A 20832-nucleotide genomic window follows, 5' to 3' on the forward strand; every position below is an offset into this window, starting at 1 on the left:
TCAGCTGATGGGTGATGAAGCTCAGTCCCGCCGAGCCTGCCCCGACGGGCACCTGGCTGCCTGCCGGCCAGTCCCTGGGAGCTTTACAGTGCAGGGGTTTTTAGGATCAGCTGCCATCCTTTGCCCTCTGAACTCCGATGTTCAGGCGCTGACCGGTAGGCAGCGCCTGGCCCGGACGGCTGTGGGAAGAGCACTGCTGGGAGCAGTCCAGCTTATCAGCCGCTGCACGCTGGGCTGTCCCCACGCTTTGTTTGCAGCCCTTTGACAGTCTAGGTGCATGTGTTGCCTTTGCTGTTCGGTTGAAGGACAAAAATAAGCTTTTATCTTTGCAAACATCTTTCACAGCAGAACAGCATCATTTGTCTCACTGGCTTGTTTACTACCCTTTTCTTTTCTCTACACCACCGCCACCCTCTACCAGCTCTTTGAACTCCAGATTTTCCTGGAGTAGGGAACTTCAACTATTGTCTTTTCAACTTGGCAACCTACTTTGTAATCTGACAAAATAGTTCATTCTTATCTATGTAAATGTTAAATTGATTACATTTTTAAATGTTTGAAAAGCTTTTAGATTAAACACAACTTCATATACTTTTGGTCTATTGTGGAAGCTGCAGAAAGTAATGCTGCTTTTTAAAAAGCAGCTTATTAAAACAGAAATCAAATTCATGTGTGTTTGATGGTTTTCTTTTACCTCTGTTAAATCAGGATGCACAAAAAATGCATAATGAGCTTACAAGTATTCATATTTCTAATATATATATCTTATATACATTTATAGCTAAAATATTTTGTTCCTATTGATGACTTTCAGTCCTGAAAAACTTCTGTTGTTTTACCCATGTAATTTTAACTGACTTGAGAAAATACAGATTACAACTGATACTTCCTGCTGGCAGCAGTAGCTGATTATTACCCACAACTCAGGTAGGGACATGGAGTATATGGGCCCTCGAATGAGTTCATACCATGTTCCTTGGTAGTTTAAAGGATGGTTGGCATTGCACTAACATTTTTGAGCATTCCCATGTTCCTGTTTTGCAGTTCTGCTGTTAAGTAGCAGCTTTTAGCAGGCACGTAGCAACAAGACACTGACACTTAAACTGCCTAGGCCTCCTGCAAAATCCTTACATGCCAGATTAAGTGTATTTAACTTGCCTTTGATCTAAATTCATCAATGTAACTTCCAGTGGGAAGAACCTAGTCTTTTCTCAACCTTTCTTTGAATCTATTGAACTTGAAAATTTCATCCTTAATTCAGTTTCATGTGTTGGGACATTTATTTATCATGACTTAGTTAATTGTGCATGAATTAGAAGTCAGAGATTCTTGGCAGCTGCTTCGCTATGGCCATCGGCAAATTGCCACCCTTGCCAGCCCATTTAGGAATTGCATGAAGGCATTAACCTCTCTGGGTGTGATGCTAATCTTGTTTGCATCCAGGCCAGAATAACTCTATTGTAACAGTAGTGTAGGATTAAATCAACCGTACCATACTTGCTCCGCTGTTTTTAATTGAAACAGATTGTCATTGTAAAAGTGGCTAAAGATACTGTGAAGATTGTTAGCAAAACTCTATGAGTGTGAAGAGTAATTACTGTCTCTTCTTCTGAGATCATTTATGTGCACTGTGATTGACAGTGGCTGTATTTCCTGGCTATCACATCTGAAAACTTATATATTTATGAATATATTTGGTTTAGGGTTTGAAGCTGTACTTAATTCTGTAGTGACTGGATAGTAGGTGTGTTTGTATGGTACTTTAAATTATTAATAATTAATTTTTAATTATTAATCATTAAGGTGCCCTGTGAGAAGCAAGGGAGTTGGCAATCCTTCTGGGTCCCTTCCAACTTGAGATATTCCATAACTCTAATTATTCATTATTTAGGTAGGTGTTATTTCCTGTAAAGCAGGTAACATAGTTACATGAATTGCAATGTGTATCTTTGATATAGTAGGTAGGAATCTGAGGTGCACAGTGTAGTATAATTGTAGAAATACAGACTTAAGCCTGCCTTTGCTTCAGTGACTGAAATACAGTTTTGTAAGCAACAAAGTTGAAATGTTATTGCTTTAAGTCACAAGATCTGTATCAAAGGGGTGACATGGCTTAACACTGAGACAGTTGGTGTCTGTCATTGTTTAACTTAGTTAACCTCAGTGTTAACTAGATTAATGAAGCTAAATGTTTTAACATGGTAGGTAGAACTCAGTGGTTAGGAGAACAGGTTGTTGCTGTCTTAGATATCTGACTCCAGTGGCTGAACAAAAGCTCGAATCCTCTGTGTATGTCAGCAATTCAAGGTATTTCCTGTCTCTTACAATAAAGGTTTGCCATAGATGATTGTAACAGAGACCTTGATAATTCAATCCACAGTTTTCTATATTATCTAGGTATCTGTGTGACATTAACCAGCAGGGTACAGGAGACTATTTTCACTTACTTGTTTTGGCATATGCTGGTAGTTATCATACATCAGAACCCCAGAGACTGATCATCTCTGGTAATGCTTTTCTCTAGGATCAGACTGAGATGAGGTACAACAGAGTGTTTGGAACGTCTGCATGGAATAATGAACTTGATTCTTTTGTGTCTTGGAGTTGTAAGCCTGCTGAGCACAAAACAGAGAAGCATGCTGAGCACAGGATTCACAAATACTTCTAGGTTGTAATTTACTTGGCAAAGCACATTTAAGAATTTAGACATTTATTTCTGTGTTTTGCACCATTTGTTTTCTCTTGTCTCAGTTGTGTTACTGTTTGTAGAACCCCACCATAACTGGATTTCTGAGGTAGCTTGGCTTTGCCGCTGGAGAAAATATAACATAGACACACCTCATAAGGAATCTAGGACTTAGTAAGGTGTTCATGTTTTGTTAGTGGAAAGTTTTCATCCCACTGCAGTCCTCAGTTCTTCACTGATACTGCTTGAGGCAGTGCCCCTCTTGCTGTTACAGACTGCATCATCTTTCACTCTACAGTTGCTATTAGTTTGTTGGTTTGGTTTTTTTTATTTGTGGTGTTGTTTTTTTAAGATTGTCACTGTATTCTTGCTTGCCTTATATTTACTGAGTTTTGCTTCCTGTTGTCAAGAAGATAAGAATTTATATTTCAGGATTTATATTGGCTGTGTGAGGCTCCATTTCTGTTTTTTGAAGAGTCTGGTTCCATTCTAACATTTTTAACATTCTTGTCACTCAATGTGCAGATTTTCATCTCTTCTTCATATGACAGGACAGTGGTTGCTAATGCTTGAAATGCCAAGTGCCTTAGTTTCCTGGAAGAGCAAATTTTGTGAGTTTGTGCCACATGCAGACCCTGAACTTCCTGAAGAGAGGAGGATAATGGTATAAGATTCTGAGTTTAATCCCTGACTTGGATGCTTAGGACACCAGCATGTGCATACATGCAGCTTACCCAGCTAACCACTTGGGTAAAAAGTGGTTCGTGGCTGGGACATCCATGGTTCACATGAAGTGCCCTTGAAGCCACTGGATCTTAACTGTCAGTGAGCTTGTGATCTTGACTTTACTTTTTGCTTCCAGACTGTGCAGCTGGAGGAGCAAATACTTTGGTTTTGGTAAGATTTTGCTTTTATGGTCCATCAGGAAATGCAGACATACTATTTTCTATGAGGAAACTTTTCCATTTTGGCTAGCTGGAAATGAAGCCCACATTTAAAAATACCTCATTGTTAGCAGAGTTCCAGGCACAATTCATTAACACTTCTGCTGTTCTTAAATGGTAAAAGTAGGCAGTTGCTGAAATAAATCTGTGTTTTACAAATCCCATTTGTGTGTGCTTGAGGCAAAGTTTTACATTGTATAGAGTTTTTTTGGTTGAGAAAACTCATTGGCTGCAAAATCTATTAAGAGTTTTTCGAGGAACTCCATACTTTTGTTGAAAGGGATAATTCAGATGGTATATTATATATTACTTCAGTTTTCAAAAACTTGGTCACAGCCTATGTTTTTTTAAGACTCTGCTGGTAACCCATTGGAGACTCTGTTTTCCAATGCCTGCCTAAATAAGAAGAAGAAAAGTAGAAATAAATAAATAAAAGTTTTTTCCCAATAAGAGATACTAAATCCTGAGCTGATAGTTTCATGCTATACCAAATAATTTACTAGAGTGGTTGCCCTTAGTTACTTGTACTGAAACCTCTGATACCCAACTAATTCATAAATGCACCTAGAAGAAGGGTGCATACTAAATTTGCTGAGAAAACAAAATGGGTTGAAAGAATTGCAGAAAGATCTTGTGCTAGAAGCAACTAGACAATAAAATGGTAGCTGGGATTTAGGGTAGGGAAATGCAGAGTAATAAATGTGGGGGAAAATAACTCCCAGAGTAATAAATATGGGGGGAAAATAACACCCACTATCCATACAAGTGGGTGGGCACAATATTTTATCAGTTACTGTCACTCAGTCTTTGTTGTCACTGGAAATGTGATGTCAGTGTTCAAATGTAGTCAAGGCAAATAGAAGGCAAAGTATGTTATGAAAGGAACAGACACTAAAATTTAAAGCATTACCATACTAATATATAAATATATAAATGATAATAGGAGGACAAAATGACATGGAAAAAGTGTAGTGCGATCTGTTAGCTGTTTGTCAAAACACACATTAGGCTGCAAAACCAGAAGTTACAATAAACAGATAAAATGCAGTATTTTCTCAGCAATGCTGGCTTAAATTATGCAGGATAACTCACTGCTGTAGTATTTTACAAAGGGTTTAAGCTTAAGTGATTGAAAAAGGGATAAGATGCGTTTCAGGAAGAAAGGTTTGTCACTGTCTTTTCAACACAGTGGTTGTGTTACAGCGTGCAGCTTGTTTCGTAAACCCTTGATTGTAGGAAATTGGGGGAGATATCAGGTTGTCTTATTACAAAGCCCCTTGCTACCAGCCAGGGTGGAATGAGATGTCCAGCTGAATGGTCTAACTCGGGAGGACAGCTTGTGTTTTCAGATCATCAAACTTCTTGCTCTTGTGCTCATACTTTCAAGTGTCAGAAGGTAAATATTTTTAGCAAGCTGAAATAAATAAAATAAATACTGTAAGAACAGTTACTCTTGGCAGCCAAGTCTTTGGAATTCTACTCTGATTGCTTTATAGGCTAAATATAGCATTCTTCCTAAAAATTTGCATTTTTCAATTTATCGGTTAGGGTGGTTTTGCATTTAAATAAAATATGCTCTTTAAACAAGTGTTTAGACAATGACAACATGCTTTAGTAAAACTCTTGCAAACATTTTATTTTTGCTTGTTGTTCATTATCTACCTCTAATATACAGTATCATTATAGATATTGTGATTCTTGTGATATTCCAGCTTTTAAGTAGCTTCATATAACAGAAACTCTGCTGGAGTAGTAAAGGTTGGTTTTATGTCCTGACTTTCTTCACTGGAAGTTTTCTTTATGTTAATTTTCTGTATCAAAGGAGCAAGCTTGAAATATGTAACCTTATTAGCTATGTCGGAAAATGCTATTTAAAAACTGTTGGGTTGCTTATCAAAATAGTTGGTAAAATACCTCTGTAGGTAAAGTTGGTTTCGTTGATATAAATATTGAGATTTTTTTTAAATCTTTACTTTTCTAGATGAGGTTGCTGAAAAAGTTTTTGGCAGGTAGTCCAAAACTTGCTCTAGAAAATTAATTTTACATTTTATCAAGTGAGATGAGCTATGGGGGACAAGAAGGAAGAATTCACAACAATCAAGACAAATTCTACAAGAATTTGTATGTCAAAATGTCAAAAGTAAACTCAATTTCTGTAACAATTGAATATGACTACCCAGGCTATTGTCTTTATCCTAAGTTCCAGGAAGAACAGAGCAAATGTAAATTAACATCTGAGAAGAAAAGAAAAATCGTAATTACGCAAAGGGAATTTAATTCATTTAGGGTAAGCTCCTGACTACTTTTTTCATCTGAAGCTGTGCAGCCTTTAGGAAATAATCTAACTTAGGGAACTGGAACACAGTATACCAGAACTGCCTTTCTCTCCCTGTCATGAAATACTCAAATCTTGAGTTCCAGCAAAGACAGCTCCAGAGCAGGCATCCAGAGAGGGGATCGAACTTCTGTGTGCCTGTTGTAATGGCATGTGCAGATGCAGCACACAGCTGGAGTGCTCTGAAGGGTACTGCCAACATTTTTTTGGTTTATCATAAAGCACTTTTATGTTATTTTTGCTCTGCCTTGTCGTCTTCCTTCCTCCCCACACATGCCTGTATTTATTACCAAGGTCCCTTGAGGAGTTGTACATATTCCATTTTGTAAGGGAAATTTATTTATCAATGTCTTCTCTTTTAAACTGCATGTTCAGTAGTAAGACTTGCTCTTTGATAAGGATATATATATAAAAAAAAAAAATAAAAAAACATATATCTATTTGGGTTACTTAAAAGCTGAAAGAAGTAAGGATGCTGTTCTGAACTCAGAATCTAATCCTTCCTTTTACAGCCATTGGTTGAATGTTTGAAAGACATAGATATTGGTGGCAAAGAATTAAAAAAAATTCTTACTAAATAAAAATCTTACTTAAAGCTTGGCCTACTTTGAAAATTCTATACAGTGTCCCTGTTTAACATCACACTTCACAGTGTGTTAAATACTGTTTTCGCTTTCCTGACGCATGAATTTTGCTAGTTACATGTGGTGTGAAGGTTCCTTATTCCTGAAATACAAGAGCTTTAAACAAAAAGACAGCTTAAAAAGCACTTAGGCTGATGTGATGCTGCAGCTGGATTTCACCCTCAGCCATGGGTTAGTTCCCTCCCAGTGGTGTTTAAATCAGCTTGTTACAATCTCACAAGCGAGGGGGTACCTGGTGTGGCAGGCACTGCGGTGAGCAGCACCCTGCAGTGCATCCAGAGCTTAGGGCCGGCTGGAGCAGCAGCGGGATCGCAGCCTTCCCGCACGAGCACACCCCCCAGCTGGGCTGCCCTGCGCTCTGCTTCCCTCCCTTTTCCCTGGGACTCCTTGCAGGCCTGGTGAGCGAGCTGGAGCGGACTGATCCGTCCTGCCTGCCACCCCAGTGCTTCTGTGTGGGTCAGATGTTGTCACACCATGTGTGTGCCTTGTGTCCTGGCAGTGCCTGGCACCTCGTGGCCCTACCTGGTCTGGAATGGAGTATCCATGCCCAGTCACCGAGAGGTCACCAACACAGGGTTGGCTGCTTCAGTTTTATTTCTGCCTGTGCTCTCTCATGCGAGGCCCTGCTTCCACAGCCCCCCAGCTCCTCTGCTCCCTCCTGTGGGCCCCGATGCTGTGGACATTGGGCCCATGTAGGATTAGGAGGGTGCCTGGTGATGCTGTCAGTGTGGCAGCTCTCACTTCCATAAGCTGTGCTTAAATCAGTGCAGAGCACTTGCGAAAATGACTGATAACTCCTGCTTTGTCTGAAATTTGCACACACAGTAGTACTTCGGCCAAAAAAATTTGCCCTAATAATAAAGCTGGGAAAATGTAGAAAGGAAAGGCTGGGTTTTTTTATTTAAAAGCCTGAATATGAATAATCAATTGAATGAATTGAGCAGAAAAAGTTAAACTTCGTTCTGTGAATTCTCTAGTGAGAACAGTCATCAATTACTCACTGCCTGGTACTTGGTAACACAGGCAAAGAAATTCTCAGTCATGTTGAGCGAGATTTGAAATTAGATATTTAAAAATGAGAAATAATGATATTTGATTCTCAGTAATCAAAGAAAACCCCAAATTTCTTTAGAGTGAGAGAAGATGAGTACAACACACCACTTAGGAGTGAAAATGTAATCTAACAGGAACTACAGGAACAGACACACCTTGAAAAACCTCAGGGCATTTGTTTAGAAGCTGACTGGTGTACAAAGGAACTCAGTGTTTTACTCTATTTTTTAAATATGTTGGACATTCATAATACCTTTCAGATTTCTAATGTTGTCAAATAGGAAAAATGAAGTTTGGGTAGTCAGAGATTTTCCAAGAGCCTGGGGCAAGGGCTGGGCTTGAAGTGTTAATGGATCCTCTTGCCACTCAGGCCAGTGGGTTTTGCTTTTTCAAAACTGCTGAACAAACATTATTTTCTGGTATCTTTTCAAACCTACATAGAATCAAATGTGAGCCCTAATGATGAAAGTTAGTTTTGGTGCTTTGAATTATCTTTTTAAAATTGCTAACCAAAGCCTTTTTCTACCCTGTAGCCTTTTCTTATTCTTATGAATCTTCACTGTTCACCAGACGTCCACACATTTCTGTGCAGAGCCTTTGTCCCTGCCTGCCTAGATCAGATTCACGTGATTCACCCGTGTCGAAGCCTCTGTGAGAAAGTGTATTCGGACTGTAAGCAGTTGATGGACACTTTTGGAATTGCATGGCCTGAAGAGCTGGAATGCAGCAGGTATTTTTCATATTGACAGGTGGTGGGAGTGGTATTTTCATATTTGACCGAGACTGAGTTGAAAATCTGGGACAGAATGTTAAATACCACCTAGCTGTAACTTCCTTAGTATGCTGACCCTGCAGTGCTTATGCATGGGACCATTTCTGTATTAAAACTTTTTTGTTATTCAAATGATCACCTGCATTTTCTGCAGCAGATCTTTTCAATAATCAGATCTCTGCAATAGCTTTTTTACTATAAATTTCCAGAAGTTTTAAATATTATATGTTACAGCATAGATTTTGCTTTGGTATCTGATCTCTAAACTAGGGATGATCATGCTTACTATACTAGGGGTTTTAGAAGTAATCATCGTAAGATAATGAAATATAGAATATTCTGTATTTGAACAGACACAGAACATTAAATAGTAGAAACCATATCTTGCTCCTAACTGCTTAAATGTGCAAACCTAATCTTGTGTTGCTTTTCCTGTACTGCCTGCCAACTCTCTTGTTTGAAATGTCACCTTTTCCTCAAAAGTGTTTCCTGTTTCAGATAGAGGACAGTTAATACTTCATTTGGGGAAAAGATGTCTATATATTTTAAGTGGAAACTACTGGAAGCACTCCAGTGCAATCTTCTTGAGATTCTCACCTCCAGCTGTGGATATTTATAAATTACTAAGGCCAGATTTTTTGTTGTTGTTTGTTTGTTAACACACATCAGGTCAAGAGGTACAGGAAAGGAGCAGAGACTGGAAACTCAAATAATTTTTCTAACTCACATGCGGTTGCTAATCTGTGATAAGGCTGAGGGAGAGCTGGGACAGTAGTCCTGTGCATGGCCTCTGATAGAAATCACTATTGGAGTGAATATGACAAGTGGCATTAATGCCATTCCCCATGCAGAAAAACAGAAGTTGTAGGGTTTTACAACAAGAAGGCATTAACTTCTCCCATCTTCTGTCAGGTTCTATGCAACAATAGTGTCCCTCAGCACAGCAACTATCTTCAAGGATTGTTTTGAAAAAATAGGACAATTACAAGTTTATCCTATTATTCAATATATCTTTAAATGACATTTTAAACCAAATTATCTTTTTTGCAGGATTTAGTACAGCTCTAAATTATTTTATTACTGCTAGCATTTACTGAAAATGAACCTTTCCTGTTCATATGTGAAGTGATACCTCTGGTAGCCAGTACTGAAAAGTCCATGTCCATGTTCTGAGAAGTCCAGGATGTTCTTAGAGCAGCAGAGATCCTGCTGCTGGAGCCCATGGAAGAGGAGCTGGAGTGAGCATGGGCAGTAACTGGAATACTGAGGTTCACACTTCTGTATTCTTACAGACATACATGAAGCCAATTAAGACAATGCTTAAATGAAGTTCACTCTTCACATGAAGTTTCCACATGTACTGCTCCAGACTGTGGTTAATGAAAGAATCTGCCATAGAATCGGTTTTCTTAACAATTAGTCTGGATTTACTTGGACAGCATGATAATGCAGTAAAACAGAGAACTGAAGGAGTTTTTAGCTTGAGCTGAGCTTGTACACTGAATTGAGGGACTCTTGTAATAATGTTTGACAAAGACTGTTGAGATAACAGAATTTTACTTTAAAAGCTAGAATGCAGAACTTGTTCCTTTTAAACATAAACTTGGAATGCATATGAACATAAATCCCATTTTGAGTAAATCCTTACCTGCTTGAGTTATATAATCTTGTTTGAAGATACATCCAGCACTGCAAATATGGTATTACCTACATAAAATTGCATCTTGTTTCCAATTAAAACCTTAAACAATTCAATCTTGAGCAGTTTTTCAATGAACATCGTACAGCTAGAAAATTGCTAAGATATTAATAATTTTTTACAGTGCTTGTATTTTCTGCCTGTGTTTTTTTTCAGTTAGGTAGTTTATTGTTGTTGACAATGAATAGCAGTACAGCACAAAAAATTATATTAATCATGTGCTAGTCATCAGTTATGATGTCAGTCTTCTTCCTTAATTGAAGCTCGCATTTGGACAAGATTTTTTGCTGTCTTCAACACTCTGTGTTCGAAATTTAAAGAAAAAACTGCTGTAAATATTTTATGTACACATGTAAAAGTTTAGTAGAATCTTAAATTGAGAATGGTTGCAATTGGAGTTGTATTTCGTAAACTGTAGAACAACAGCTAGAGAGCGACAGTTAAATAAACACATTTGAAATCTTCTAAAATGCAGATATTTGAAGTTTGGCTTTTATAATGCCATCTGATTTTTTTTCATATAATGCATATTTGCATTATCTATAAAATTTTAACAGTGCTTAGGATCAGATTTTTCTCATATTTCTAAGAAGTAGTTCTAGTTGAGAATGAGGACTATTGAGATATTTTCTCTTCTGTTTATTTATTTAGACTAATCAATTGTGATGAGACTGTTCCTGCCACTGCTGCTGTAACTACAAACATTCATGGAACCCAGAAGACCCCAAGCCAGATCCGAAGGGATTATGGATTCTGGTGTCCCCGGCACCTACACACTAGCAATGGACAAGGCTACAAGTTTCTAGGAATTGATCAGTGTGCACCCCCATGTCCCAATATGTACTTCAAAAATTATGAATTGGATGTGGCAAAAAGCTTCATTGGAATAGTTTCAATCTTTTGTCTTTGTGCTACACTTTTCACGTTCCTGACTTTTCTGATTGATGTTAAAAGGTTTAGGTACCCAGAGAGACCAATCATATATTACTCTGTCTGTTACAGCATAGTCTCTCTAATGTACTTTATTGGATTTTTACTTGGGAACAGAACTGCCTGTAATGAGGCAGATGATAAGTTAGAAATTGGTGAAACGGTTGTTCTTGGCTCCCAAAACAAAGCCTGTACTGTCCTTTTCATGGTTTTGTACTTTTTCACTATGGCAGGAACTATCTGGTGGGTGATTCTGACAATCACTTGGTTCCTTGCAGCAGGAAGAAAATGGAGCTGTGAAGCTATTGCACAAAAGGCCATGTGGTTCCATGCAGTCGCCTGGGGAATACCTGGTTTTCTAACCATTATGCTCCTTGCAATGAACAAAGTGGAAGGGGACAATATCAGTGGAGTTTGTTTTGTGGGTCTCTATGACCTGGACGCTTCTCTGTACTTCGTGCTTTTGCCGTTGTGCCTTTGTGTTTTTTTTGGTCTCTCTCTCCTTTTAGCTGGCATTATTTCTCTAAACCACGTGCGGCAGGTCATTCAGCATGATGGCAGGAACCAGGAGAAGCTCAAGAAATTCATGATCCGAATTGGAGTTTTTAGTGGTTTGTACTTGGTGCCACTCGTGGCACTTCTTGGATGTTACGTTTATGAACTGGTGAACCGGAAAATCTGGGAAACTACTTGGGTGTTTGACCACTGTGACCAGTACCATATTCCTTGTCCTTATCAGGCAAGTAACATTTTCCTTTATAAATAACACTATAACGTTAATTAGCAAAACCCCTTATGCATATCTGCCATGCAATGAGTAAATTATTTTCATGTAAAGTAATCAGTTCAAAATCATGGAGTGATTAATTCCTCTGTAAGTCAAAATCAGTGGAATGTTACTTTTGCTTTTAAAATTTTAATCTAGTTGGTAGCATTCAGCAATTAAATTCCAACTTGCAGCTCTAACAGAATATATAACTTTTTTATGGTATTTGAACTTCATGTTACAAATTGTGATGGAGGAGGGTCATTCTCCCCAATATTTGTTTCTAAAAGTATTTGCTTAGTACTTGGGTGCCAAGTTCAGTATCAAACTGCGTAAGTTGAATTTTCATCAATTTCAGTTGAAGCTGAAACAATGATTTTTGAAAATTGGGAGTAAATTGGACTTTAAATGCTGCCTATAACCACAGATTTAAAATCACTTTTTTCTTTTCTTTAAAGTGTGGAAGTGTAAACCACTTGAAATTACAGAACAAATTTCCAATAGATTTTTTCCACAATAGCTGTCATTTGCAGGCTGATTTTCAGAAATGTGAGGAATTCTTTATAAAGGAACCAACCAAAAAAAGAAAGCAAATAAGGAAAAAAAACCTCAACCACACTTAAAATTGTGGAGGTGGTTGTATTTAACATTTGCCTCTTAAAATCAAACTTCCTTGGAAAGACTTTTAAATTAAATCTGCCTATGTTCATTAAATCTGTTGCAGTTTCAGGGAGTGTTACATATTTACAGGTATTGTTTCTTTCCATTTAAGAACGAATATATAAGAAGACAAGGTCATCAAGAGAAATACAAGTGTCTCATGTCATCTTTCATTGCATCACAGTTCCCATCTATGTTTTTGCTGCAATAAACTATCATTAAAAATGAGGAATAAACCATAGGCATTATGGAATGATAAAGATTGATCTCTTTACATTCTTAAACATTACTTACTATCCTCTGGATTTAAGTCAGTGTAGGCTGAGAATAGCACAGCTCACAGACAAGACAATTATTTTGGCTTCCAATTATTAGCAAGTGTATTTTGGCTTCAGTGGGTTTTATTCTGAGCTCTGTATAAACCTAAATGCTTTGGAATATACAAGTTTGAAAACAAGACTTTTATGCTTTAAAAAAAAAATCAAGAAACTTGTTTTGTAGTGCTTGACTGTAACAGCTTGGCATAATAACACAAAGCATGTGTTTTTAGCCTCTAATTAGCCCATTGGAAGGAAGAAATAGCAACATTAAATATTGCACAAAGATCTACTCTATGGGATCTGTCCCTATAAGAGACAGTGTGTGCTAATTGTGGAATAGCTTAAAGTGCTTGGCCTTCACTTACCTGAGCTGGCTTGTAGACTTTTGTTACATTTGCCAGATGAAAACCAAATGAAAACAAATTGAAGTAGCTAATGTTACCTGGCCAACAAAAATAGTGACTTTCATAGATGGGTCTGGCAGATGAGACAAGTAGCATAAACTAAATTTGCAGCATGAGAGCAGAAGATAATGATCTCTCACTGAGTTAAATGTCTCAGCTCCTATGATACAGTTCTGCAAATAGGTGGATTAATTTTGCAATAAACAGAAAGCTACTGTGTAGTTCTCTGTGGCTCCTTGAAGATGCTGTCTAATCAGATTAACTCCCAACTAATCCTTCCAGTACCTGAAGGGAGCCTACAAGAAAGAGGAAGAGAGACTTTCTACAAGGGCATGTAGTAACAGGACAAGGGGGAATAGCTTTGAACTGAAAAGTGAGTAAGTTTAGATTAGATATTAGGAAGAAATCCTTTACTTTAAAGGTGGAGAGGCACTGAAACAGGTTTCCCAGAGAAGTTACGGACACCTCATCCCTGGAAGTGTTCAAGGCCAGGCTGGATGGGGCTTTGATCAACTTGATCTACTGGGAAGTGTCCCTGCCTGTGGCAGCTGGGGTGGAACTTGATGATCTTTAAGGTCCCTTCCAACCCAAACCATTCTGTGATTCTGTGAGCCACTTGCTGTTTCTTTTAAGTTGAAGGGATCAATCTTTGACAGTTACCTCTGGAGAACATGTTTACTAATACTATTACTTCCCAAATTATCTTTCCTTTCAATTTAGAAGAAAAACATTTCCTTCTGACAGATCTCTTCTGTGTGTATATTCAGCTGAACCACACCTGACTTGACTCTACATGTCTGATGTTTGTCCGCTGTACAAGCCTCAACAAAGAACAACAGTCATAAGGAGAAAGTCTCTCATTTGAGAAATTTGTTTTCCTCATTTAAAAAAATCAACAAGTATATTTTCTTCTTTACATTTATTAAACTTTGGTATCTTCTAGGCAAAGGCACTAGCAAGACCGGAAATATTTTTGTTTCTGATGAAATATTTGCTAACATTAATTGTTGGCATATCTCCAGTGTTCTGGGTGGGAAGTAAAAAGACCTGTTCCGAATGGGCCAATTTCTTCAACAGAAACCGCAAAAGAGAGTAAGAAATTTTTTTTCTCTGTTTTTTAAAGTGTATACCTAAATTTGGCTTTCAGACATGTTTCTTTATATATAGCTCAGGTAATCAAAATATTGTCCTCAGACCCTAAATGCTGCTTTGGGCATCAGCAGAAGTCCATTGGAGTCTGGGGAAGTTTTACATATGCAGTGACTTTTTGGCAACATTCTCAGAATACAGAAAATATTTTCCTCTGCTGATTTCTCTCTTGTAGAGCAGAAGGTGTGTTGCTGTTTTAGCATTGGCTAATACATCTCTGGTTTCCAGCTGAAGGAGGGAAGATAATTTCAGCCATCAGTTTAGTCCTTTTCATGTGTTGTGACCACTTCATTTGACACAGTACAGACACTATGTTTACTGTCATGCAATAATAATATCCTCTCTCCTCCTCTGCCAGGCTTGTCTTATTTTAAAATTAATATTCATTGAACCCTCCTTAGTATCACTTTTATTGCATTAATCTAGTCTCGCTTTTTTTTTTTTAAATGAAACAGAAGAATTCAGTTTTATTGTCTAATTTTAGCAAATTTGTATCTATGGATTTAAACAGCTTATAAATTTTGTCTCAATTTCTTGTAGTTGTCATTTTTTCAATTCTTTTCTATGCCTTGATTATTTCTTTTCAGATTATCTGTTACTTATTAATTATACTGTGGTTTTATATAATTTTGTTTCTTTGGATTTCCCAAGGCAGTAGTCTCTAAGCTCTTTTTATTTTACATCTACATTCCTCGATGGTGAATTTGTAGCTTCCTTTCCCTCTCCCCTTTTTTTCCATTTCCTGTATAATTTTTTCTTGTGTTTCAGATGTTAATTGCTTTTAGCTACAAGGATTTAAAAATAATGAAGTCATTTTTATAATGCTTACCTTTCTTCAGTTGAAGGAGGTTGACTATATAAAGTTAACTTAGTAATGCAGCTGCTTATGAGCTAATCCTTCTTTTCTCTCTAGTAGATCATTAATCTACTTTAGTCATTGGACCTATTTGCAGAAGTACAAAATGTAGAAATCTGCTTTATTTATTTGTTCCACAGACAATTCCTTTGGAGCCATTATGATTTTTTCTCCTCTTTTCACATATAATTCTTTTCCCTGTGTTCATTAACATCCATCTCAGACTGCATCATTGGTTGCTGTTCTTTCAGGGTTTTGTGTACTAGTCTTTATTATATTATAGCTAAGGTTATCCTCTTTGTTCAGTTATGTGCTTGTACTCCTTTCAGTCCAATCAGTGAGAGTCGAAGAGTGCTGCAAGAATCATGTGAATTTTTCTTGAGGCACAATTCCAAAGTTAAACATAAAAAGAAGCACTACAAGTCAACTTCACACAGACTGAAAGTAATTTCAAAGTCAATGGGGACCAGTACAGGTGGTACAACAAATCATGGAACTTCTGCAGTAGCCATCACTAATCATGATTACTTAAGCCAAGAAACTGTGGCAGAAATTAAAACCTCTCCAGAGACATCTGAGAAAGAGATAGAGGCAGATGGAGCATCAGCCCGAAGAGTTGAGGAAGGTGAAAACAGCGGAGATCAAATGTTACCCGGTTCTAAATTGACCATGGATCAGGTGGAAAGGAGAAACAAAGCAGATAGCACATGTCATATGAGTAGCTTGGCTGAGAGTATGAAGAGAGTAGCTGAAGGAAGGTAAGGCTCCCGAACTCAATCTTTTCTTTGTTTATATGTATTACCACTACTTTTGTTAGTTTTCTGTTCCTTCTCTGTGAAGAATCAGGGTTCTCTCAGTATGCAGCTGACCCTCAGTAGCTGTCAAGAGAACTTGCAGACTGTGGCCATGTATCTTTAGCATATGGGCTGTTTTGTATTTTTGTAGGATTCTTCTTTTCCTTTTAAGCGCTGTGTGCTGGAGCTTCAGCTTGTAGGATATTCTTGCCTTGTTGAACAGTGACTCTCAAGAAAACTGTGACTGCACTGCAATCACTTTGAGAGGTGACGGGTCTGAAAAAGAACGATGGTGACCGTAGGCTTGGAAAAGTGTACAGAACTGTATTGCATTCTTCTGAAAAGAATTCAGCTGAAGATACATTACAATTTCTCTACTCAATTTTTTTTCCCAGTGTAATGGAAATTAAACTGTGCTTAAAATTGACTCTCTGTGTTTTATTTTTCATTACTTACAGAATAACTCCTAAAAATGATTTTAGTGAATCTCCTTCACTACAAAGGAGCTGTTCCCAAATACCTGATGTCTCACAGTCACCTTCCGTATCACTACTCGTCTATTCAGCTTCAGACACGAGGAGAGAGTTGGATTCAGGAAACAGTTCTAATCCCTGAAAGATTGAAAATTTGTATGAACATTTGCATTGTATAAAACTGACATGAATTCTTTGTTACACTGGAAATAATGGATATTCTGTGCCTTATTAAAAAACACACATATCCTGCTTTGCACTTAAAAAATGTATGTTTCGTTAGCCATAATGTACTGTATTTAATCCTATCCAGGACTAATGGAAATTGAAGTTCTGTAGGACATGGCAATAATGTAAGAAAAATATGAGAGACTAATATTATTCCCTATATAAAGAACACTTTGTAATGAATCGCATTAAAATAATGCTTAGAAAGCACTGTTACTTCTCAAGGTATAAAATTCCATCTGCCTCTGATATTTTTCAAAACTTGTTAATTTTTTCTCTTTTTTACTGTCTCTTAAACAACAGTATCACTTAAATAAGTGATACACAAATTTCTAAATACTCTCTGAATTATGTATCATGCTGTATCAATTATAGCACTGGTTTATGGTAGCTTGTACACTGAAATATGAAAGGGAATCTGGAATTACAGCAATTTATTTTGTACAGTAAAATGAATTTTGTAAATAAGTGACTGCATAAGGTCAATCTTTAGAACTACTGTTTTGTATGTATTGTACAAACTTGGGAAAGTTCATGTGCTTTCCTTAGGGTGTTACTGAAGCCAGCAGTCCCCTGGTGATCAGCCACCGTGACGCAGTTCTGAGAAAAGCGGGTTGGACCTTTATCCATAACATGCACTGATATTTGGGGTGAGATGGGTCCTGTTACAGCGATGTGTCCTGCTGCAGGGATGATGCAGAAAATGCAGCACTGTCTCAGAAAAATGCCTCTTGGAGCCTCTCCTGGTGTGGTGTTCCAGGGCATGGTGCCAAAGGAAATGCCTCAGACTCCTGGGCTCGGTGGGCACAGTCTGACGTACAGACTTTGGGCTTTTGTCCTGAGCTGCAGCGAAAGCTCTTCTCATGCTGTTTCTATGTGAGTAACTTCATTTTTTTTTAAATGCTATGGAGAAATATCTTGCAGATAACTGCTGCAAATAACTGTTGAGTTATAAGTATGCAGACTTCTTTAACAGTCTGTTTACTGAGAAGACAGCCTTAATACTTTTCCTACAAAGCCTGATTTTCTATTATGCTACAGCAATATATTTTCTCTAAATCAAAAAGGCCTTAATACATATAGCCTTTCTTATACTAGGTGGTTCTCAAGAGCAAATACTGCTGATGTGGGTAACAGTTTCATTGTCTGACTTCATTTGCATCAAGATTTTTTAAGAGCCAATGGGATTTATTACTTGAGATAATTTGGAGACAGATTTTGCTGTTTTCTAAACCTAAATGTCAATGCATTTTGTAAGACTGTCCAGCATCTTGCATTTGACCACTATTAGGAATATTTCTCAATGTTTCGATATTATGCAGAAATTTACTGTGAGTTGGGGCAGCATTCGTGGTGATGCATTGAACAATGAAAATTGCATGGTACAAAGGACATGTAAATGCTGGAACAGCAGGAACAACTGTTCTGATAAACCAAAGTTGTTTGTTTTATCCATCATGCATTAAAACTGAAATTTCTTTATATTACAGTATCTGCATTTTAGTAATTTGTAATTTATTGCCTTCAATGGGATATGCTCATTCTTTTAGAATTTTCCCATTAAAAGTACACAGAATTCTTGCTACTGAGTGGAGAGTAAGAAAGATATGAAAAATCTCCTGTGAAAAGGCAGACTAAATACCCTTCATTTTTTTAGTTCTGTTTGTAACTGGGTAACTTTATACACATGTTCAGTACTTTTGTTATTACTGTATTTGTTAGTAATAAAATACGCTGTTGTATAGTAAGAGCTTCCGAGTGGATATTTCTTAATAACTAGATGTGGCATGTTTGTTGCTCTACCTACTGCTGTAGTATTTTTGCACCTAAAACACAAGTATTTTTAGTAGGGCTGTGTGAGTTAATAAGTATTGCAATGTTTTTATTCCTCCTGTGCGAGAAACTGAGACAGAACAATGCTGGGAATTGTTCACATGAACATAGACTTATGAAGGAGTGAGGAACTTGAACAAGTTCTTTCATCTAATGTTTGCAGCATTTTTTCTTTCATGACCTCTAAAGACCTCCTTTAGATTATGTAGAATACGTATTTCCATACTGCTCATGCTGCCACCTTCTTAAAATATTGATTTTTAATTTTTTAATGTTATTCCCTCTTTTTAGGAATTTCTGAAAAAAAATTGCTTTTGTGGTAACTGCTCTAAAAAGATAAATGCAAAGTAATTTTGAATTTATAGCAATTACTGTGGACGTAAAAATAGATAAAATATCAAAGAAGTGTGAAATACGAAGCAATAATCAAAACATTGAGTGGCAGTGAAATGCATCAGTGGTAGATTGAGACTGTAGCACTTTGTGTGTTGCAGGGCAGCTGTACCAGGAAAAACAGACTCTGAAATCCCAGGGTGATCCTTACAGCCAAAGAAGCTGTGACCTCTCTGGGTGCTTTAACCACAAAGAACCCAGGCAGTAAATGGAAAGTTAAAGTGCTGTTTGAATGCTCACAACAGTGATGAGAGGAAAGAATCTGAAAGAAAAGGGGCACAGAGATGAGTCAGGGCCTGGAAGACTGCCTGGCTTATCTTGAGGGGCAGTGCAGCATCTCATAAACAGTTTCTCTAACCAAAGGTATTTATTTATTTGCTTTCCTCTTGTTATCTGGATGAAGTTAAAATAAACCATTCATGTTAAAAGGGCTGTTCTGAACCTGTGAGAATAACTTCTCCCTGGGACATTTCCATCAGCCGAAGTTGTTTAATGGAGGCTGGCAATCTTCTGGAAGATGTACTGTAAATCCAGCTATTTACACTGATACCGCCATTTTAGTCTTGTTTGGTGCCACTGTTTGCAAGAAGCTAGAATATAGGATACTGACAGCTTCTCCAGACCTGGAATTATGTGTACCAAATAGTCTTTCTCTGAACGGAGCTGTCATAAATCACTTCAAATTATGCATTGCACTGAGTTTTCAGGTTGCATATAAAATCTTTTAAAGGACAAGATGAATTTTGCATATCAAATAATACTTGATTTGTGAAATAAACAGCATCTGAAATTACCAATATGGTACTTTTATGGTACATGTTGTTTATACTGTATTTTACTGTTCCATTTTGCTAAATGTGTTTAGTGAAAACCAGAGTAGACTTTGCCTAGAGTGTAAATCTATGCACATATTTGAAAAAATAAATTGTTTACGTTTTAAACTATAAACAAAATAATGTTTGTAACATTTAAAAAGTGCTATTAGCAGAGAAGAAGAAAAATACCTGCAGTATTTAAAACCTCTTTAAATCCTTCTGTTTATTTAAATTAAAAACCCCAACAATTCAGTGATGGAGCATTAACAAGCTGAAGTATCACACTGTTTTCTTTGACAACTGTTCAACTGATTTACAGAGAACTGTAGCTCCTTTTTCCTTACAGGATACAGAATATATTTGGTTTAAACAGTCAAATACAATTGAAATTCAGAAGCAAAATAAAAAAAAAAAGAAGAGTTGAACTTATTTTTATTAAAGGAGTTCAGCATTCTGCAAAACACTGAAAAATGCAGTAGCTGAAGAGGATGAGGAATCCTGTTTTGCTGTGAAGTTTGACCACCCAGTCTCAACATGCTGTTTCAAAAGGCTGCACATCAAAGAAGAAATGCTGCATCCTTCCCTTCACACTGGCCACTTGTTGGATCAGTCTTTGAAGGCATCTGGCTGCTCTCTGCCTGCATTCACTGGTAAAGCTCACTGACAGTAGTAACCAGTGGTATTTGCAGTAATTGGGATGGCTGGCACCAAAGGTATTTCAGAGTCTCGTGAGTATAAATGTTATTTCCTGCATGTTACCTTTTTTTGCACTGATTCTTTCATGCCTTTACAGGTATCATACTTGTTTTTTTTAATGGACTAGAGTTTAATTAAAGCAGCTTATACCATGTGTTCATGAGCTTTCTGCTTTGTATACCTAGAAGTAGAGCTCAGAATGTATTTCTGATGTACATCTATGAAATCCACTTCTGTTTATTAACTGGATTTTACTTCCTATTAAAAAGCACTTGAAATTAAAAGTATGATTAAAAGACTAAAACATGCCAGGACATTTATATCCAAGCTCTTTGTTAATGTTCATTCCCTGCGTTTCAACTTTGATCACTGAAACAAACTG

General features: G+C 37.2%; 1 protein-coding gene across 2 annotated transcripts in view; it reads left to right on the forward strand.

Moving 5' to 3' along the window:
- FZD6 (frizzled class receptor 6) overlaps nucleotides 1-18461 on the forward strand; it is a 29475-nt gene extending 11014 nt beyond the window's left edge. For both annotated transcript variants that reach the window (XM_048287215.1, XM_048287216.1), the window contains exons 3-7: nucleotides 8196-8392; nucleotides 10785-11802; nucleotides 14157-14305; nucleotides 15548-15976; nucleotides 16471-18461. In XM_048287215.1, the coding sequence (XP_048143172.1) occupies nucleotides 8196-8392; nucleotides 10785-11802; nucleotides 14157-14305; nucleotides 15548-15976; nucleotides 16471-16627 (1950 nt within the window). In that variant the 3' untranslated portion in view covers nucleotides 16628-18461. The remainder of the gene's footprint in view (nucleotides 1-8195; nucleotides 8393-10784; nucleotides 11803-14156; nucleotides 14306-15547; nucleotides 15977-16470) is intronic.
- Nucleotides 18462-20832: the final 2371 nt, after the last annotated feature.

This window comes from Corvus hawaiiensis, chromosome 26, assembly GCF_020740725.1.
Source record: "Corvus hawaiiensis isolate bCorHaw1 chromosome 26, bCorHaw1.pri.cur, whole genome shotgun sequence".
Lineage (NCBI taxonomy): Eukaryota > Metazoa > Chordata > Aves > Passeriformes > Corvidae > Corvus > Corvus hawaiiensis.